At 46.4% G+C, this 22,699-nt stretch overlaps 2 protein-coding genes across 4 annotated transcripts in view; both read right to left on the bottom strand.

The window, feature by feature from the left end:
- LOC134958494 (solute carrier family 26 member 6-like) overlaps window positions 1-3,381 on the bottom strand; it is a 78,989-nt gene extending 75,608 nt beyond the window's left edge. Inside the window, exons 1-2 of the mRNA XM_063941155.1 lie at window positions 3,237-3,381; window positions 1,962-2,101 (exon numbers count right to left, since the gene is read on the bottom strand). Of these exons, the coding sequence (XP_063797225.1) occupies window positions 1,962-2,101; window positions 3,237-3,370 (274 nt within the window). The 5' untranslated portion in view covers window positions 3,371-3,381. The remainder of the gene's footprint in view (window positions 1-1,961; window positions 2,102-3,236) is intronic.
- Window positions 3,382-14,404: 11,023 nt separating this feature from the next.
- The window catches only part of LOC134958491 (solute carrier family 26 member 6-like), a 183,077-nt gene continuing 174,782 nt past the window's right edge, over window positions 14,405-22,699 (bottom strand). For all 3 annotated transcript variants that reach the window (XM_063941152.1, XM_063941151.1, XM_063941153.1), the window contains exons 20-21: window positions 16,545-16,681; window positions 14,405-14,847 (exon numbers count right to left, since the gene is read on the bottom strand). In XM_063941152.1, coding sequence (XP_063797222.1) covers window positions 14,827-14,847; window positions 16,545-16,681 — 158 coding nt within the window. In that variant the 3' untranslated portion in view covers window positions 14,405-14,826. The remainder of the gene's footprint in view (window positions 14,848-16,544; window positions 16,682-22,699) is intronic.

The raw sequence follows: 22,699 nt of genomic DNA, 5'->3' as shown, positions 1-22,699 counted from the left end.
TGGGAGCTATTCATGTAATGTGGGGGCTATTCATGTAATGTGGGAGCTATTCATGTAATATGGGAGCTATTCATGTAATGTGGGGGCTATTCATGTAATGTGGGAGCTATTCATGTAATGTGGGGGCTATTCATGTAATGTGGGGGCTATTCATGTAATATGGGAGCTATTCATGTAATGTGGGGGCTATTCATGTAATGTGGGGGCTATTCATGTAATATGGGGGCTATTCATGTAATGTGGGGGCTATTCATGTAATGTGGGGGCTATTCATGTAATATGGGAGCTATTCATGTAATGTGGGGGCTATTCATGTAATATGGGAGCTATTCATGTAATGTGGGGGCTATTCATGTAATGTGGGGGCTATTCATGTAATATGGGAGCTATTCATGTAATGTGGGGGCTATTCATGTAATGTGGGGGCTATTCATGTAATATGGGAGCTATTCATGTAATGTGGGGGCTATTCATGTAATATGGGAGCTATTCATGTAATGTGGGGGCTATTCATGTAATATGGGAGCTATTCATGTAATGTGGGGGCTATTCATGTAATGTGGGAGCTATTCATGTAATATGGGAGCTATTCATGTAATGTGGGGGCTATTCATGTAATGTGGGAGCTATTCATGTAATATGGGAGCTATTCATGTAATGTGGGGGCTATTCATGTAATGTGGGAGCTATTCATGTAATGTGGGGGCTATTCATGTAATGTGGGAGCTATTCATGTAATATGGGAGCTATTCATGTAATGTGGGGGCTATTCATGTAATGTGGGGGCTATTCATGTAATATGGGAGCTATTCATGTAATGTGGGGGCTATTCATGTAATATGGGAGCTATTCATGTAATGTGGGGGCTATTCATGTAATGTGGGAGCTATTCATGTAATATGGGAGCTATTCATGTAATGTGGGGGCTATTCATGTAATATGGGAGCTATTCATGTAATGTGGGGGCTATTCATGTAATGTGGGGGCTATTCATGTAATGTGGGGGCTATTCATGTAATATGGGAGCTATTCATGTAATGTGGGGGCTATTCATGTAATATGGGAGCTATTCATGTAATGTGGGGGCTATTCATGTAATATGGGAGCTATTCATGTAATATGGGAGCTATTCATGTAATGTGGGGGCTATTCATGTAATATGGGAGCTATTCATGTAATGTGGGGGCTATTCATGTAATATGGGAGCTATTCATGTAATGTGGGGGCTATTCATGTAATGTGGGGGCTATTCATGTAATGTGGGAGCTATTCATGTAATATGGGAGCTATTCATGTAATGTGGGGGCTATTCATGTAATGTGGGGGCTATTCATGTAATGTGGGGGCTATTCATGTAATATGGGAGCTATTCATGTAATGTGGGGGCTATTCATGTAATGTGGGAGCTATTCATGTAATATGGGAGCTATTCATGTAATGTGGGGGCTATTCATGTAATATGGGAGCTATTCATGTAATGTGGGGGCTATTCATGTAATGTGGGGGCTATTCATGTAATGTGGGGGCTATTCATGTAATATGGGAGCTATTCATGTAATGTGGGGGCTATTCATGTAATATGGGAGCTATTCATGTAATGTGGGGGCTATTCATGTAATATGGGAGCTATTCATGTAATATGGGAGCTATTCATGTAATGTGGGGGCTATTCATGTAATATGGGAGCTATTCATGTAATGTGGGGGCTATTCATGTAATATGGGAGCTATTCATGTAATGTGGGGGCTATTCATGTAATGTGGGGGCTATTCATGTAATGTGGGAGCTATTCATGTAATATGGGAGCTATTCATGTAATGTGGGGGCTATTCATGTAATGTGGGGGCTATTCATGTAATGTGGGGGCTATTCACGTAATACAGCAGCAGATTAGAGTTATTCATCAAACTTGGGTCAAACTGTGCTATAGATCTTTAAAATGATAGCTATAACACCATTACCTTGAGGCAGCTGGACTATGCCAACACTAAATCCAGATACAGCATCTCCCAGTATCCACTCCCGGGCAGGATAGCGTGGGAGCCAGTGCAGGACAGGAATGTATTTCAGCAACAAGGACCTGGCAGTCACGTGGGAACATCTAAAAACCAGAACATGCGCTGACACTGAGTTACTTCATTATTAATTCATCTCAAAAATATGTGATAGAAATAATCTTTTAATAATGGGATTAGTAAATACAAGTTCTTGCTGACTCCATTATGATGTCATTTTTGTTTTGCTTGAATACCCACCATGCTTTGGGTCGCAGCAGATGCGTGTGACGTCATGCAGCTGCCGCAGCCCGCCCCAGCAACGGTCCAGACACTCCTGCGTTGACCGGACTGTGCCCCACAATGGCGTTGAAACACAGCTGGCACGCCCCCTCCCGCCCGCAACCGCCTCTGCCTGTCAATCAGGCAGAGGCGATAACAGCAGTGAGATGCTTTCGCATCTCGCTGTGTGCGCACACGCAGTGCAGCCGCTGTGCGTGCGCCCTACAAAAAGGGCTTCAGGCTGCAATCACTGCAATGGCAGTGATCTGGTCCGAATTAGGCCCTACGGGGGGTCATTCCGAGTTGATCGTAGCTGTGCTAAATTTAGCACAGCTACGATCTTCTTCCCTGACATGCGGGGGGACGCCCTGCACAGGGCTAGCCCGCCCCGCATGTCAGTGCCGCCCCCCCCTCGCAGAAGTGCAAAGGCATCGCACAGCGGCGATGCCTTTGCACTTCAAGAGTAGCTCCCAACCAGCGCAGCTTTAGACTGCCGGCCGGGAGCTGCTCATCGCTCCCCGGGCCGCAGCGGCCCGCCCCACGTTCGGTCCGGCCACGCCTGCATTGGCCAGACCAAACACACGAAACGGCGGCCGAACGCCGCCATTCCGCCCCCTCCTGTCCAGCGATTGCTTCTGCCTGTCAATCAGGCAGAGGCGATCGCATTCCTGCTACAGCCTTCGGCCGTCTGGCATGCGCCGGCGCACTACGGCGCCAGCGTGTGCGCAGCAGGGACCCATTCACTCTGCTGCGTTAAAACGCAGCAAGTGAACGAGTCAGAATGACCCCTATATACTAAGTGCAGACACAGCAGTGCAGTAGAGTTCTGAGCCTCACACAAAGCACAACTAAATAAAAGTACATTTTCCCATGATACAGGCTACGATACATCCACCTGCACATACATCCTGTAGCCGCTGATGAGAAACAATAAATGTACAGTATTTCTGCTTTACTCACTGCATGTGGCTTTTGCATCTTGTCCAAAAAGATGGTTTTACAATATTGGTTCTAGGAGCTATCTTGTCCAGATCGGCTTCGCTCACCACCTGGACCTTTCCCAAGGAGCCCGGTACTGACCTGTCCTCTGTCATAGTTTAGTGTCTGCTGTCATGCGCTGGGTGAAACATTTATCTCAACTGCGTCATCTAAGAATAAACAATTGGTACGGAAAAAATGACTGGTTATTGACTGTAATAGCGTTTCATGAACACAAAGCAGGCAGTACTAAAACCTTTTCCTCATTCATCCTAATGGGGGGACATTGGTATAACTGGGGTACAGGGTGTGGTGTAGGCTAGATCACTAGAATTCTGTAAGTAGGTTAATTGGTTTCTGGCAAAGAAAAAAAAGAACCCTATTGTGTGTGTATGTCTATGTGATAGGGAATATAGGGGTAAATTTACTAAGGTGGGAGTTTTTTAAGAACTGGTGATGTTGCTCATAGCAATCAATCAGATTCTACTTAACATTTATAAAGCTGCTTCCAGAAGATAATAGATAGAATCGGATTGGTTGCTATGGACAACATCACCAGCTCAAAAAAACCTCCCACCTTAGTAAATTTACCCCATAGAGCGAAAGCTCCACTGGGACCGGTACTAGCGTGAATGGCTTCATATTCTCATATGCTCTGTGGAATATGGATGCTCTATATAAGTAACTGACAATAAATAATAAAAATAAAAGTGAAGGTCAACTGTGTTTTAAACAACCACTTCTCTATAAAATATTTGATGTCCTCCGTGCAAATAACAAGAGTCACCACCAACTGAAGCCAAAAGTAGCTCTGCAGATTTTGGGGTGCACCAAGTCCATCTTGTAGCACCACTGCCAAACATTTCCAGCAACGTAATAGCAGCCAGGTATCTCAGGATCTTAGCCACCCTGTTGCACTAAATCTGCCAGCTTGCACTGCAGGCTCAGGTAAGTAGAACACACTGGAGGGTAGATGCATCAAGACTTGGAGAGAGATAAAGTAGAGAAGCTGCTTAAATCAACCAGTTAGCTTCTTACTTTCATTTCCTAGCCTGTGCTAGATAAAGGACAGAAGACGATTGGTTCTTTTGGCAGCTTCTCCACTTGATCTGCCTCCAAGGTTTGATACAGTACATCTCTCCCAGGGACTTACAGTACCACAACTATTGGATAGCTAGTGGTTGCCTAGACCTACCTTATACAAGAACAACCATTATGACTTCACATTCACTGACCGTCCTCTGAACCTCCCATTCACATGAAAAATACTGATGTGTCATTAGCCGTCCCGTCTGCTGCTGAATTACATTAACTGTACTTTCTGTACTTCCATATTTATACTGTCCAATATTGGCACAAGGAACATTGTCCATTGCCACATCCAATAGTATTAAGCCTCCTCCCCTGTAATGACCCCATCATTATAACAGGTGTTTGAACAACTTTCCCCAAAACTTGCGGAACAAATTAAACTATTTAACCTTTCCCCCTCCTCTTCTGCAGGTGAGGTGCTTGGAAGAGTTTAAAAAATGTTCTGTTATCTGACAATTATTTCACAGTGACCTTGGTGATGCCACTTAAGGGCCAACCTTCCGATGTCCCAATCACATGACGCCACTGGTCATCTATCATCAATAGCCCCCATTGTTTGCTGTATTTGGCTGCCCTCCTTTAGCACATTTTAATGATGTAGTTGTACAAACTTATCTATGTGTAGACAACAAGCATAACAAAATACCAATATTTCATGTCAGCTCTATTGTCACAGCAGGAAACACACAAAGGTGATTTTCTATGTTTGTGCCACCATAACATATTGTGTTGTTCTCATCACTCCACGTTCTGCATGCACAGGGCTGAAGAAGACACAAAGGTCTTGTTGTATAATGTTATATAATACAGATGACACGGACACTTCCGAGAAAAGGGATAGAAATATATTTAAATGTAGTGCACATGCTATAAATTTAAAAATGACTCAGGCGTTCATTACAAATTCTTGATCTTGATCTGGAAGGTCTTTAGATCCTATGGGGTACATTTACTAGTTTCTAAAACTGAAAAGATTATAGCTATCATTTTTCTATTGTATATGGGCAGTAGCGGCTTGAGGTGTGGGCCAGCAGGACAGCCGCCCAGGGCGCTGAGTCCTGAGGGCGCAGCCGCCATCATCCTGGCAGCGCCACGAGATGTATGTGTGGCTGCCACCCGCTGTCCACACTCTGCTGGCCTCTTCCTGCTAGTGAAGTCCAGCCTGTTCTGCACTGACAGCCTCCAGATCCCCGCTGGCTGCACCCGCCGGCCGCTTCTGCTACTGAAGTCCAGCTTGTAGGAGAGATGAGCTGGGGGACCTACTGCTGCGTCCGGACAAAGCTGAGCTGGTGAGTGATCTCTCACACACACACACACACACACACACACACACACACACACACACACACACACACACACACTCACTCTCTCTCTCTCTCTCTCTCTCTCTCTCTCAAGGGGCTTTACCTGGCATAATGTGTATAAGAGGCTCTGCCTGGCATAATGTGTATAAGAGGCTCTACCTGGTGCAGTGTGTATAAGGGGTTCTACCTGGTGCAATGTGTATAAGAGGCTCTACCTGGCATAATGTATAGAAGAGGTTCTACCAGGCATAATGTGTATAAGAGGCTCTATCTGGCATAATGTGTATAAGAGGCTCTACCTGGCGCAGTGTGTATAAGGGGCTCTACCTGGCATAATGTATATAAAAGGCTGTACCTGGCATAATGTGTATAAGGGACTCTAGCTGCCCCAATATGTATAAGGGGCTCTACCTGGCGCAACGTGTGTACAAAACTCTGCTTGGCATAATCGAGTTGTTCGCTAGCAGCATTCGTTCGCTGTGCAGCGATGAGGCAAAAAAACGGCACTTCTGCGCATGCGGCGCAATGCGCACGCACGACGTATAAGTACAAAGAAAGATGTCGTTTCACACAAGGTCTAGAGACGCTTTTCAGTCGCAGTGGTGTCCGCAGAGTGATTGACATGACGTGGGTGTTTCTCGGTGTCAATGACCGTTTTCAGGGAGTGTTCAAAAAAATGCAGACGTGCCAGGAAAAACGCAGGCGTGGCTGGCTGACCGCAGGCATGTTCGTGATGTCAAAATAGGAACTGAACAGTCTGAAGTCATCGCAAGCTAGGAGTAGGTTTTGAGCTACTCTAAAACTGCACAAAATAAATTTGTAGCCGCTCTGCGATTCTTTCGTTCGCACTTCTGCTAAGTTAACATACACTCCCAGTGGGATGCGGCATAGCGTTTGCATGGCTGCTAAAAACTGCTAGTGAGCGAACAACTCGGAATGACCACCAATGTGTATAAGGGGCTCTGCTGTAATGCGTGTAGGGGGCTCTAACATGGTATACTATGTATAAGGGGTACTACTGTGTGGTGTGATGTGACTGCTATAAATTTGGAAATGACTCATTAGGCGTTCATTACAAATTCTTGATCTTGATCTGGAAGGTCTTTAGATCCTATGGGGTATGTTTACTAGTTTCTAAAACTGAAAAGATTATAGCTATCATTTTTCTATTATATATGGGCAGTAGCGGCTTGAGGTGTGGGCCAGCAGGACAGCTGCCCAGGGGGCTGAGTCCTGAGGACGCATCCGCCATCATCCTGGCAGCGCCATGAGATGTATGTGTGGCTGCCATCTGGCTGCCTCCCGCTGTCCGCACCCTGTCGGCCTCTTCCTGCTAGTGAAGTCCAGCCTGTACTGCACAGACAGCCTCCAGATCCCCGCTGACCGCACCCCGCCGGCCGCTTCCTGTTACTGAAGTCCAGCTTGTAGGAGAGATGAGCAGGGGGACCTACTGCTGCGTCCGGACAAAGCTGAGCTGGTGAGTGATCTCACACACACACACACACACACACACACACACACACACACACACACACACTCTCTCACTCTCTCTCTCTCTCTCTCACTCTCCCTCTCTCTCAAGGGGCTTTACCTGGCATAATGTGTATAAGAGGCTCTGCCTGGCATAATGTGTACAAGAGGCTCTACCTGGGGCATTGTGTATAAGGGTCTCTACCTGGCATAATGTCAGGGCCAGTTCTAGCCCTTTTGGCGCCCCAATGAAAAATAGGGGTGTGGCTTCATACAGGGGGAGTAGTCAGTTACGCCCCCTGTAGAGTTGTGCCCCCTGTACAGTAGCGCCGCTTACACACAAAAAAATAATACTATCCCCGCTCCTGATTCCCGACCGCTGCAGACTTCCGCCGGCGCCGCTCCTCTCCTCGAATCACATCATAGACAGACACTAGAGGTCAATTATGACCCCTAGCGTGTCAGTCCCACAATGCTGTGCGGTGCGCGATGACGTCATTGTGCACCGCACAGCAAAGGTCCTCTCCACGAAGGGAAACTAGACGGGTAGCGTCTAGTTCCCTTCACAGCGGGGGACCAGAGGCGGACACAGCGGGGGGCACAGTAGCGGATCTTGCCATGGTGTGGCGCCCTCCGGATGGTGGCGCCCCGGGCAAAAGTCTTGCTTGCCCGTGGCAAGATCCGCTACTGCATAATGGCCCTCATTCCGAGTTGTTCGCTCGCAAGCTGCTTTTAGCAGCATTGCACACGCTAAGCCACCGCCTACTGGAAGTGAATCTTAGCTTATCAAAATTGCGAACGAACGATTCTCAAAAATGCGATTAGACACTTCTTAGCTGTTTCTGAGTAGCTCCAGACTTACTCGGCATCTGCGATCAGTTCAGTCCGTTTAGTTCCTGGTTTGACGTCACAAACACACCCAGCGTTCGCTCAGACACTCCTCCGTTTCTCCAGCCACTCCCGCGTTTTTCCCAGAAACGGTAGCGTTTTTTCGCACACACCCATAAAACGGCCAGTTTCCGCCCAGAAACACCCACTTCCTGTCAATCACATTACGATAACCAGAACGAAGAAAAACCGTGAGTAAAATACCTAACTGCATAGCAAATTTACTTGGCGCAGTCGCAGTGCGGACATTGCGCATGCGCAGTTAGCGGAAAATCGCTGCGATGCGAAGAAAAATACCGAGCGAACAACTCGGAATGACCACCAATGTGTATAAGAGGCTCTACCTGGTGCAGTGTGTATAAGGGTCTCTACCTGGCATTATGTGTATAAGAGGCTCTACCTGACATAATGTGTATAAGAGGCTCTACCTGACATAATGTGTATAAGAGGCTTTACCTGGCGCAATGTGTATAAGGGGCTCTACGTGGCATAATGTATATAAAAGGCTGTACCTGGCATAATGTGTATAAGGGACTCTAGCTGTCCCAACATGTATAAGGGGCTCTACCTGGCGCAACATGTGTACGAGACTCTGCTTGGCATAATGTGTATAAGGGGCTCTGCTGTAATGCATGTAGGGGGCTCTAACATGGTATACTATGTATAAGGGGTACTACTGTGTGGTGTGATGTGACCGAAGGACACTAGTGTGCGGTGTAAAGTGAATTAGTATGATTCTGTGGCCACGCCCCTTCCCATGAAGCCATGCCCCTATATTTTTGGGCATGCACTGTCCCTTTTTTGAATGGGGGGGCACCAAAGGAAACATTCGCCCTGGGCACCATAAGGTCAAGAACCAGCCCTGTATATGGGTATAGGTGAAGTGCTCTTTGGTGTTCCCACTGTAATTATCTATCAATCCAAGTATGGTCTGGAAAATGTAATTGCCACTGGGTCAGTGATCTGGAATGAAAAAAGGGGGGTGGGGTTCTGTGTGGGGGTTCTCTAGAACTTGTTTTGTGGTATGGTAATGTCCCAGAGTCAGTTTGGATCCACAAGATTTAGATGATATCTGTAGGTTGGGTGTTCACTATGATATTGTCCCAAAGTTCATAAATAAACTAAAATCAGCATCGTTCAGCATAAACTGTAGGCAGGGTGTTACATTCTAAAATAATTATAGACATTATGTGATTGTAACAACACCACTTGTCTGTTTCAGAAGCTTCAGTAAATCTTCCCCTTATATCTCTCTTTTGGGTTCTTCAGGATGAATCTTCAAACTTGAGGCTTCAATAAACAAACTTCCATTCTATTATTTGCCTTTCTCCGTCTCAGCATAAGATTCATGGATCCCACATAACAAGCCCAAAGTCACTTATTGTGTAGTATAAATACAAATGTAATAAGATTTTACTCTTACATAAAAACAATTCTTGTATGTGTGTAACTGCCCATCAGCTGTGACAAAATCTAAACAGCAAGTCCACAGTACCCCTCTCTGGTGTCCGAGCTCTAGGTGGATCTGTGTGTCGTTATTAAAGTGCACCTACCATCACCCAAAGCCTTTCATTATGAATGACTTCTTCAGGGGTGTTTTTAAAGTTCTCTGGGGCTTCAATACTGTACCACTTACAGTATGCAACACTTTCCGCGCTTAAACTGTCTTTTTAGTAATGTAACACCTTTCAACACTTTGATTGCTACCTTTCATCTATGTAACAGCTTCTGGCACCTGCGCTGCTGTCTTTTCTTAATGTAACACTTTTACGCTGCTACTTCTCACTTGTGTGGTGCCTTGGGGTGAACGTTAGGAATGTTAGGGACCCACCTGATGAAGTCACCTGGTCACGGTAGATGGGCCCATATTTTGGGGCAAAAACTATTCCAAGAACCTTGATTTTACTCTGTGTTAATTAGCAGAGTTTATTAGAATTGTTCTTATTACCAGTGTTCTTGATGTTTGGAGTGTGCACCTGCATCTTTCCTTTATTCCATGTGAAACTCCTATGGCAGCACCTCTGATTATGTTTAGGATTAGGGTGTGCAGCCAACCTCTCCCCCCGTGTTTGTAAAGTTGCAAGTTTTAGCCTGTTTCTGCTGTTCCACATGTCTCCGCACTGAATATATATATATATACACACACACACACACACACACACACACACACACACACACCATTATGTGTACCCATCACATCCACAATATTCAAGAGACTGTAGCCATCATGTTACATTGAACCAGCGATAACCTGAATTCTCAATGTTGATTCGCCCAGGGGGTCAATTTGGTATCATGTGGTATCATATTGCCGGTTGAAACAGTTGTTTTTGCTGCTTTTTATCGTTTTTCCTTATACGACAAAGATCTTTGCAAGACTTTTGTACAAGCGTCAGTGCAGCTGTCCTGGTAATATTTGTTTGTTAAATTGCAGCAATAAGGGTTTTGTTTTTTCCATTTCCAAAAACAGACCACAAAAATGGTGTAACCTATAGCAAAAGGTCTGTTGCTACCGGTTACTTTCCTACTCCAGCTTAGAGCACGAAAGCAAATCACAAAAGGAAAATAATTATCCGCAAAGGACTGTTTCCTATCAGATATAGGGGGTCATTCTGACCTGATCGCATGCTGCCGTTCATCGGAGCGCAGCGATCAGGTCAGAAGTGAACATGCGTCGGCGCCGCAGTGCACCGGTGCACGCCAGACAGCCGACGGCTGTCATAGCCCAGCGATGGCCTCTGCCTGATTGACAGGTTTATGACCCAGGAGTCCTTATTCGCATGCGCGGCTGTCGGTAAGCTGCGGGGGGACACTGGGACACGGACATTGCCTATCTCCTGCAAGCTCTTGAATGTTTTACTTTGTGGGGCATGATACATATGAGAAATGTGGTCAAGTTGTGACCACATTTTGCCATTAGTATATCCTGCCCTCACACTGTTGTGAATGTTGTATAATTCTGTAGATTTTCCAGTGTCATGTGACTACTATGGCAACCACAGTCACATGAGGAAAATCACTAACAGGTTTTGAATCAAAGATGAAACGCGTCAGCCACATAAAGAGGTGGTGAAGAGCAACGCCATAAGTAAAAGTTGGCAAGGATGACACTAGCCAAGGACACCGGTCTTCGGGGGCGGCACTGCCAGCTTAGCCATCCACCCACAAATTTGAACCCCTGGTTTCGATGTGTTGCCATTGAGACAACTGCTCTTGTGGAAGTGCATGTCAAGCCTTGTTGAAATGAGAGAGATCTGTGTGATGTTTTCCTTAGTGAAGCTACTGCCAAGTATCACTAAGCTCGAAGGGAGATGGCAAAAATTCCACTTTTACCGCTATATACAGCAGGACTATGAGGATCCCAAGAGGTGAATAGAGTGTACACAGGAAGACGTGATTTTCAGGTTAAGAGGGTTATTCAGGTTTGTTAGCAAACCAAAAAAGATATCAATTGGGCAAAACCATGTTGCGTTGCAGATGGGGCAGATGTAACATGTGCAGAGAGAGTTAGATTTGGGTGGCTTATATTGTATTCTGTGCAGGGTAAATACTGGCTGCTTTATTTCTACACTGCAATTTAGATTTCAGTTTGAGCACACCCCACCCAGTTCTAACTCTCTCTCTGCACATGTTACATCTGGCCCACCTGCAGTGCAACATTGCTTTGCCCAATTGCTAACTTTTTTGGTTTGCCAACAACCATGAATAACCCCCTAAGTCCAGAAGCTGCAGATAATGGTGAAAGCTAATAATATGTTACTTATTATATGTATGTGTGTCTGAAGTGATTGTTACACATGGTATAATATATGTGTCCGTGGGGAACTCATTTACATATCAGAAATACGGAATTGTTGGAGCAGCTGTCAGTATATTGCCTCAGCCAATAATACTGTAGCAGTGCACCCTCTCATAAGTAATGACCCCAGCCACAACCTGTGGCTCTCCTGCTATTGTGGACCTTGAAGTTCTACGACAGCTGGAGAGCCACAAGTTACTTATCTCCACTTTAGAGGGGTTATCCAGTATCGGAGGACTCATTGCATTGCTGCGGTACTTAATGTCCCTGTATAATATTTCTTAAATGTATTGATTTTCTTGCTGGCTTTCATCGCTCGTTTTTGTGTCATGTGTCTATATAATCAAATATGCTTTATTTTTAGTCCTGTGACATACCATTATTTGCGGTTTCGATTGAAAAAAAACTGGTGTGATGTGAACAATTTGAAAAACCTATACATCTGGGATGGCCAAAATAGTCATATGAATATCTGGGGTAAGGGGGGTGAAGTCAATCACCTTTCCAGGAGCATAAAAGCACCTAGATACAGTCCAGGAAAAGAGAGGAAGAAAGATTGTCCATATGGTGAGTTGTACTTAGAGAGACATGTTGGAGAAATGCCTGCGACTATGGGGGTAATTCAAAGTTGATCGCAGCAGCAAATTTGTTAGCGGTGGGGCAAAAAAACCCTAGCGAGTAACCAGGTCTGAATTAGGCCCCATGTGCATTGCAGAGGGGGCAGATAAAACATTTGCAGAGAGAGTTAGATTTGGGTGGGTTATTTTGTTTCTGTGCAGGATAAATGCTGGCTGCTTTATTTTATCATAAGGAGAGAAAAATTACTGTATAGTAGACACACATAGAAGACTAATGTTTTAAAACTTAACTTTTATTATCATCAATATGTATCAATATGCTTTACTTTTACACTGCAATTTAGATTTTAGTTTGAACACACCCCACCCAAATCTAACTCTCTCTGCACGTGTTATATCTGCCCCCCCTGCAGTGCACATGGTTTTGCCCAACTGCTAACAAATTTGCTGCTGCGATCAACTCTGAATTACCATCTATGTAGGGTTTGGAGCTAGGACCATAAAGATGCAACATTTGGAGCGATTATGTAACTTGGATGTGACCGGCGACAGCAAGTATAGTCATATCACAGTGTGATTTGTACCATAACAGAAGAGGACTAATTGTTCCTGGCTGCCGGCGTGTAGCGAATATGTCCGGCCAAGATCTTCAGTGATTTACATCGGTCATTTCCTTATTGAATTAAACACATTCTGCTCCTTACCTTTTGCTCCAGTAATCTACATTGATGTTTATTTTGGGACTAAATACATGTAGTTCCAGTCTGGAAGTCTACCGTTGAATACATTGATACACTAAAGGGCCCTACACACTTAAAATATCATTTATAGCGATATGGGCGAAATCATTGAAAAATTAACGATATATCGTTAATATCGTTCAGTGTGCAGTAATCAACAATGGACGATGTGAGTTCCCGCAGTCGTTCATCTATGGTCTATCATTGTTTATTTATTGGCCGATATTGATGTTTGCAATGTCAAATCGTTCATACAAATCGTTCAGTGTGTATGCAAAAAATAGTTACTGAAAAATCGTTCATTGTTCATATCGTTCAAATCGCCCACTGTGTAGGGCCCTTAAGGCCCAGATTTATCAAGCCTTGGAGAGTGATAAATTTCATGGTGATAAAGTACCAACCAACCAGCTCCTAACTGCCATGTTACAGGCTGTGTTTGAAAAGTGACAGTTAGGAGCTGATTGGTTGGTACTTTAGCACCATGCAATTTATCACTCTCCAAGGCTTGATAAATCTGGGCCTAAATGAGGTCTTGGTGCACTTTGCTATCCACAGTGATACTTATTGTATTCTCCACTTCTGAATCCTTTTAAACATGAACGCAGATGTCCGAGTGGTTGCTGTAAGATACAGAAGCATATTTTGCAGTTACCTGCGCCGCAGTTTCATACAGTAAATATAAAATGTGTTGCGTAACAAAAGTGGGTGGAGCCTGAGTTTACATATAAAGGACAGGTGCATCTGGTGATAGAAGGCTAAAATCTTCAAGATTTCCCAAATATAGGGGCCGATTCAGACCTGTTCGCTGCTGAGTGTTTTCTCACAAGCTGCGATCTGGTCTGAACAGCGCATGCACCGCAATACACAGGCGCGACGGACCGCCGCACCAAGGATCGCCGGTCAGCGACGGATGGTGCAAAAATTCCGAACGCACCGGCGATTGCAAGGAGATGGACAGGAAGAGGGCGTTTGTGGGTGGCAACTGACCGTTTCTAGGTAGTGTCCGGAAAAACGCAGGAGGGACCAGGCGTTTTGTGGGAGGATTTCTGACGTCAGCTCCGGCCCCGATCATCGCAGCGGCTGAGTAAGTCCTGGGCTGTGCAGAGACTGCACAGACTGATGTTTGTTCAGTTCAGCTACACATGCGATCGCACACCTGCACACACACCATACTCTCCCTCTGTAGGCGGCGACTACCTGATCGCAGGGATGCAAAAAACACACCCTAGCGATCAGGTCTGAATTACCTCCATTGACGTGACAAAAATAATCCCCAATGGAAGATGAAGTAAATCCAATGTACGTGGATAAAACATTTTATTAAATCTGACAAACATTTCAAAAATGTCACAGAGAATCAAACACACCAATAAAACACAGCAAAATAAAAAGATACAAAGCGCTCTTTAAATAAAGGTACTTTAGCACCATATTATACCTAGATTTCCCTCAGTGAAGTTTGACAGTGGTGTCTCAGACATCTGTAGGATTGTCCATTTAGGGCAAATTATTTTACCCCATCTTCCTTGATGTTGGATGCAGAACTGCTTTGCAATCTGGAATTATGGAATGTTTAAACAAAACCAGCCACTAGATGGAGCCCTTTGTCGCAGTATAAATTGTACAGGACAGCAAAGGTCTTGGAGAAAGTTACACACATGGCATATATAGAAGACTCGTGCTTGCAGGAAATCGTTACCTTCACATCTTTGTGAAAAAATCCTGTAAGAATATAGAACTGTTGTTATTGACAATATAACACTGGATCGTCCTTATAAATGCACAACCGTTATTTCATCTTTAATATTAATCTGTCTGTAGGCCTTTAGGCATTTTGTTTTCCCTGTATTTAATTATATGTTAATGGGGGAGATGTACTAAGCCTGAAAAGTGATAAATATCACTGTGATAAAGCACCAGCCAATCAGCTCCTAACTGTCATGCCACAGGCTGTGTTTGAAAAAATGACAGTTAGGAGCCGATTGGCTGGTGCTTTATCACAGTGATATTTATCACTTTTCAGGCTTAGTACATCTGGCCCAGTATATTTAAAAACTAGCATATTTTTCTTGTAATGGGCCTGATTCAGAGGTGAGACTACAAAAGTCCTGTCTGCAACTTTGTTAATCAGGCCCATTGAGTTCCCTGGAGGAGTACCACAGTTTCCCAGTCACAGAAGTTTGGAACTCGGAGGAAGGGGGAAGGGGGGCGGAGTTAGTTGCGGAGAGGTGAAAGTTATGCAGAAGTATTAGAGGCCCAGGATTTCCCTGATATAAAGGCCAGGCGGGGTGGGGGGCAGTGGGTACAAATTACCATGGCAAGGGCTGCTGGAGGGGCCCGGGTCCGATAGCCCTGCCCACAGCCCAGTATACCTGTGCTGTTGCCGGTGCCAGTGGCGCCATCTTCCCGGTGATCTCTTTGAGATAATGGCGCCGCACATAGAAAGCAAAGTCTCTGGCACTGTGCACTCTAGCGAGAGGAGGGACCCGCTTCCTGATAAGGAAAGGTAGGAAGCAGGTACCCTCGTGTGTTAAAATTGCGCCCCCCTGTGGAGGGGGGCAATATTTTAATAGTAAAGGGCGTCGCCATGCCCCTTTTTTTAAGCCCCCCCCCCCTTACCGGAACCCAGCGTGGCTCTCTACAGCCCTGTGTAGAAGGGAGGACTTCTGGTGCTCCAATAGTAGGATAGTAATGAAGTGATCACACCTTTTCCCTGTCATGCAAAAGCACGTCAGCACTACATAACATACAAAGCATGTAGCATGATCACAGATGCAGGGGTTCCTGTGCGACAATGAAACAGCATTTCCTTTCTCTGCTGTGACACTGTTGGAGTTGCAGGTTCCCTTTCTTCATCACTAATAGACCACCAGTGATTAGCAACCAACAATGATCTGATGGCAATGGTAACTAGTTTTGAAATCAATGGGAGTCCACCGATGGTGAACATCAATGGCAAAGTCCCAGTGGCTAATGCGGACCATGGTCTGGGCCCCAGACCATGGTCCGCATAAGCCACTGGGACTCTGGGCTTGCATGGCGTTAAACTATCCATCGGTCAATCATCAATGCTTTCTGAAGAGTGGTTTAAAACCTACAACGATCGATGGTCAACCCTACACTAATCCACCAGTGGAGATTTCTCTGGATAGAAAAATTCAGATCAGGATTCTTTGTAATATTCCGTGCTGTACGATTGGAGCGCTTTCTCAGTAATGTTCCGATGACATTAACAAGCTGTACTTGTCTATAGGTGTCAAATTAAACAAGGACTAGTATTTGTATGATAAGTGGTCAGAGATGGCAGGTTTCCCCATCGTGCAGGCTGAAGCAATGTTCATGACATCACAGCCCCAGTCAGGTCTTTGGCAAACCGTTCATGTTACTGTTTCAGTAGACAAAGCTTTTTGTGTACTTACAGAATCCTTCTTTGTCATCTGCGGACTCCGCGTCCTTGAAATATAAGTGACAGCGTCATGGATGGAAGAGAAGATCTGGTATTTGGTGATTGTCTTGCTGAAGAAGTTCCCAACCTCCAGCTGCCGTAGAACATTCTCTAGTAACGACACGCACATTATTTCATTAGTAAAACAGCAGACTATGGGGGTCATTCTGAGTTGATCGCTAGCTGCCGTTGTTTGCAGCGCAGCGATCAGGCTAAAAATCGGCATTTATGCGCATGTGTATGCACCAATGCGCAGGCACGTCGTATGGGTACAATGAGCATCTTGGGTTTGGGAACCGGTCTGAAGATCGACAGTGTCTAGCTCGACAATGTTTAGGTCGACCACTATAGGTCGACTGTCACTAGGTCGACGGGGTCAGAAGGTCGACAGGTCAAAAGGTCGACATGAGTTTTCAAAAAACTTTTTTTTTACTTTTTCATACTTAATGACCCACGCGGACTACGATTGGAATGGTAATCTTGCACGAAGCATGGCGAGCGAAGCGAGCCATGCGAGGGGACACGGTGCACTAATTGAGGTTCCCGGTCACTCTATGAAGAAAACATAAAAATAAAAAATCATGTCGACCCTGTCAGCGACTGTCGACCTATAGTGGTCGACCTAAATATTGTCGACCTAGACACTGTCGATCTAATGATCCGCACCCCGTGGGTTTGCACAGAGTGTAACGAACATTCCAGTCGCGCGGCCGAACGCAGGAAGATTGACATGAAGTGGGTGTTTCTGGGTGTCAACTGGCCGTTTTCAGGGAGTGCTTAGAAAAATACAGGCGTGGCAGAAAAAACGCAGGCGTGGCTGGGCATTCGCTGGGCTGGTGTGTGACGTCAAAAGCCGGTCCTCTGTCGTTAGAACCAATGCACATGAAGAGTAACTACAGGGCTGGTCTTGTTTTGCACAAAATGTTTTTGCAGGCGCTCTGCTGCACAGGCGTTAGCACTTCTGCAAAGCAAAAATACACTCCCAGTGGGCGGTGACAATGCGTTTGCACGGCTGCTAAAAACTGCTAGCGAGCGATCAACTCGGAATGACCCCCTATGGAGTCTATCTAGCAAAAAGTAGTGATGAGCACCGGAAATTTTTCGGGTTTTGTGTTTTGGTTTTGGGTTCGGTTCCGCGGCCGTGTTTTGGGTTCGAACGCGTTTTGGCAAAACCTCACCGAATTTTTTTTTGTCTGATTCGGGTGTTTTTTTCAAAAAACCCTAAAAAACAGCTTAAATCATAGAATTTGGGGGTCATTTTGATCCCAAAGTATTATTAACCTCAATAACCATAATTTCCACTCATTTTCAGTCTATTCTGAACACCTCACACCTCACAATATTATTTTTAGTCCTAAAATTTGCACCGAGGTCGCTGGATGGCTAAGCTAAGCGACCCAAGTGGCCGACACAAACACCTGGCCCATCTAGGAGTGGCACTGCAGTGTCACGCAGGATGGCCCTTCCAAAAAACACTCCCCAAACAGCACATGACGCAAATAAAAAAAGAGGCGCAATGAGGTAGCTGTGTGAGTAAGCTAAGCGACCCTAGTGGCCGACACAAACACCTGGCCCATCTAGGAGTTGCACTGCAGTGTCACGCAGGATGGCCCTTCCAAAAAACACTCCCCAAACAGCACATGACGCAAAGAAAAAAAGAGGCGCAATGAGGTAGCTGTGTGAGTAAGCTAAGCGACCCTAGTGGCCGACACAAACACCTGGCCCATCTAGGAGTGGCACTGCAGTGTCACGCAGGATGGCCCTTCCAAAAAACACTCCCCAAACAGCACATGACGCAAAGAAAAAAAGAGGCGCAATGAGGTAGCTGTGTGAGTAAGCTAAGCGACCCTAGTGGCCGACACAAACACCTGGCCCATCTAGGAGTGGCACTGCAGTGTCACGCAGGAGGGCCCTTCCAAAAAACACTCCCCAAACAGCACATGACGCAAAGAAAAAAAGAGGCGCAATGAGGTAGCTGTGTGAGTAAGCTAAGCGACCCTAGTGGCCGACACAAACACCTGGCCCATCTAGGAGTGGCACTGCAGTGTCACGCAGGATGGCCCTTCCAAAAAACACTCCCCAAACAGCACATGATGCAAAGAAAAAAAGAGGCGCAATGAGGTAGCTGTGTGAGTAAGCTAAGCGACCCTAGTGGCCGACACAAACACCTGGCCCTTCTAGGAGTGGCACTGCAGTGTCACGCAGGATGGCCCTTCCAAAAAACACTCCCCAAACAGCACATGACGCAAAGAAAAAAAGAGGCGCAATGAGGTAGCTGTGTGAGTAAGCTAAGCGACCCTAGTGGCCGACACAAACACCTGGCCCATCTAGGAGTGGCACTGCAGTGTCACGCAGGATGGCCCTTCCAAAAAACACTCCCCAAACAGCACATGACGCAAAGAAAAAAAGAGGTGCAATGAGGTAGCTGTGTGAGTAAGCTAAGCGACCCTAGTGGCCGACACAAACACCTGGCCCATCTAGGAGTGGCACTGCAGTGTCACGCAGGATGGCCCTTCCAAAAAACACTCCCCAAACAGCACATGACGCAAAGAAAAAAAGAGGCGCAATGAGGTAGCTGTGTGAGTAAGCTAAGCGACCCTAGTGGCCGACACAAACACCTGGCCCATCTAGGAGTGGCACTGCAGTGTCACGCAGGAGGGCCCTTCCAAAAAACACTCCCCAAACAGCACATGACGCAAAGAAAAAAAGAGGCGCAATGAGGTAGCTGTGTGAGTAAGCTAAGCGACCCTAGTGGCCGACACAAACACCTGGCCCATCTAGGAGTGGCACTGCAGTGTCACGCAGGATGGCCCTTCCAAAAAACACTCCCCAAACAGCACATGACGCAAAGAAAAAAAGAGGCGCAATGAGGTAGCTGTGTGAGTAAGCTAAGCGACCCTAGTGGCCGACACAAACACCTGGCCCATCTAGGAGTGGCACTGCAGTGTCACGCAGGATGGCCCTTCCAAAAAACACTCCCCAAACAGCACATGACGCAAAGAAAAATGAAAGCAAAAAGAGGTGCAAGATGGAATTGTCCTTGGGCCCTCCCACCCACCCTTATGTTGTATAAACAGGACATGCACACTTTAACCAACCCATCATTTCAGTGACAGGGTCTGCCACACGACTGTGACTGAAATAACGGGTTGGTTTGGACCCCCACCAAAAAAGAAGCAATTAATCTCTCCTTGCACAAACTGGCTCTACAGAGGCAAGATGTCCACCTCATCATCCTCCTCCGATATATCACCGTGTACATCCCCCTCCTCACAGATTATCAATTCGTCCCCACTGGAATCCACCATCTCAGCTCCCTGTGTACTTTGTGGAGGCAATTGCTGCTGGTCAATGTCTCCACGGAGGAATTGATTATAATTCATTTTAATGAACATCATCTTCTCCACATTTTCTGGATGTAACCTCGTACGCCGATTGCTGACAAGGTGAGCGGCGGCACTAAACACTCTTTCGGAGTACACACTTGTGGGAGGGCAACTTAGGTAGAATAAGGCCAGTTTGTGCAAGGGCCTCCAAATTGCCTCTTTTTCCTGCCAGTATAAGTACGGACTGTCTGACGTGCCTACTTGGATGCGGTCACTCATATAATCCTCCACCATTCTTTCAATGGGGAGAGAATCATATGCAGTGACAGTAGACGACATGTCCGTAATCGTTGTCAGGTCCTTCAGTCCGGACCAGATGTCAGCATCAGCAGTCGCTCCAGACTGCCCTGCATCACCGCCAGCGGGTGGGCTCGGAATTCTGAGCCTTTTCCTCGCACCCCCAGTTGCGGGAGAATGTGAAGGAGGAGATGTTGACAGGTCGCGTTCCGCTTGACTTGACAATTTTCTCACCAGCAGTTCTTTGAACCCCAGCAGACTTGTGTCTGCCGGAAAGAGAGATCCAAGGTAGGTTTTAAATCTAGGATCGAGCACGGTGGCCAAAATGTAGTGCTCTGATTTCAACAGATTGACTACCCGTGAATCCTTGTTAAGCGAATTAAGGGCTCCATCCACAAGTCCCACATGCCTAGCGGAATCGCTCTGTGTTAGCTCCTTCAATGTCTCCAGCTTCTTCTGCAAAAGCCTGATGAGGGGAATGACCTGACTCAGGCTGGCAGTGTCTGAACTGACTTCACGTGTGGCAAGTTCAAAAGGTTGCAGAACCTTGCACAACGTTGAAATCATTCTCCACTGCGCTTGAGACAGGTGCATTCCACCTCCTATATCGTGCGCAGTTGTATAGGCTTGAATGGCCTTTTGCTGCTCCTCCAACCTCTGAAGCATATAGAGGGTTGAATTCCACCTCGTTACCACTTCTTGCTTCAGATGATGGCAGGGCAGGTTCAGGTGTTTTTGGTGGTGCTCCAGTCTTCTGTACGTGGTGCCTGTACGCCGAAAGTGTCCCGCAATTCTTCTGGCCACCGACAGCATCTCTTGCACGCCCCTCTCGTTTTTTAAATAATTCTGCACCACCAAATTCAAGGTATGTGCAAAACATGGGACGTGCTGGAATTTGCCCATATTTAATGCACACACAATATTGCTGGCGTTGTCCGATGCCACAAATCCACAGGAGAGTCCAGTTGGGGTAAGCCATTCTGCGATGATCTTTCTCAGTTGCCGTAAGAGGTTTTTAGCTGTGTGCGTATTCTGGAAAGCGGTGATACAAAGCGTAGCCTGCCTAGGAAAGAGTTGGCGTTTGCGAGATGCTGCTACTGGTGCCGCCGCTGCTGTTCTTGCGGCGGGAGTCCATACATCTACCCAGTGTGCTGTCACAGTCATATAGTCCTGAGCCTGCCCTGCTCCACTTGTCCACATGTCCGTGGTTAAGTGGACATTGGGTACAACTGCATTTTTTAGGACACTGGTGAGTCTTTTTCTGAGGTCTGTGTACATTTTCGGTATCGCCTGCCTAGAGAAATGGAACCTAGATGGTATTTGGTACCGGGGACACAGTACCTCCAACAAGTCTCTAGTTGCCTCTGCAGTAATGATGGATACCGGAACCACGTTTTTCACCGCCCAGGATGCCAAGGCCTCAGTTATCCGCTTTGCAGCAGGATGACTGCTGTGATATTTCATCTTCCTCGCAAAGGACTGTTGGACAGTCAATTGCTTGGTGGAAGTAGTAAAAGTGGTCTTACGAGTACGACTTCCCCTCTGGGATGACCATCGACTCCCAGCAGCAACAACAGCAGCGCCAGCAGCAGTAGGCGTTACACGCAAGGATGCATCGGAGGAATCCCAGGCAGGAGAGGACTCGTCAGAATTGCCAGTGACATGGCCTGCAGGACTATTGGCATTCCTGGGGAAGGAGGAAATTGACACTGAGGGAGTTGGTGGGGTGGTTTGCGTGAGCTTGGTTACAAGAGGAAGGGATTTACTGGTCAGTGGACTGCTTCCGCTGTCGCCCAAAGTTTTTGAACTTGTCACTGACTTATGATGAATGCGCTGCAGGTGACGTATAAGGGAGGATGTTCCGAGGTGGTTAACGTCCTTACCCCTACTTATTACAGCTTGACAAAGGCAACACACGGCTTGACAAATGTTGTCCGCATTTCTGTTGAAATACTTCCACACCGAAGAGCTGATTTTTTTGGTATTTTCACCAGGCATGTCAATGGCCCTATTCCTCCCACGGACAACAGGTGTCTCCCCGGGTGCCTGACTTAAACAAACCACCTCACCATCAGAATCCTCCTGGTCAATTTCCTCCCCAGCGCCAGCAACACCCATATCCTCCTCATCCTGGTGTACTTCAACACTGACATCTTCAATCTGACTATCAGGAACTGGACTGCGGGTGCTCCTTCCAGCACTTGCAGGGGGCGTGCAAATGGTGGAAGGCGCATGCTCTTCACGTCCAGTGTTGGGAAGGTCAGGCATCGCAAACGACACAATTGGACTCTCCTTGTGGATTTGTGATTTCGAAGAACGCACAGTTCTTTGCTGTGCTTTTGCCAGCTTGAGTCTTTTCATTTTTCTAGCGAGAGGCTGAGTGCTTCCATCCTCATGTGAAGCTGAACCACTAGCCATGAACATAGGCCAGGGCCTCAGCCGTTCCTTGCCACTCCGTGTGGTAAATGGCATATTGGCAAGTTTACGCTTCTCCTCCGACGATTTT

The sequence above is a fragment of the Pseudophryne corroboree genome, chromosome 9 (genome assembly GCF_028390025.1).
Source record: "Pseudophryne corroboree isolate aPseCor3 chromosome 9, aPseCor3.hap2, whole genome shotgun sequence".
Taxonomy (NCBI): domain Eukaryota; kingdom Metazoa; phylum Chordata; class Amphibia; order Anura; family Myobatrachidae; genus Pseudophryne; species Pseudophryne corroboree.
This window is presented reverse-complemented; position numbering and strand designations above follow the sequence as displayed.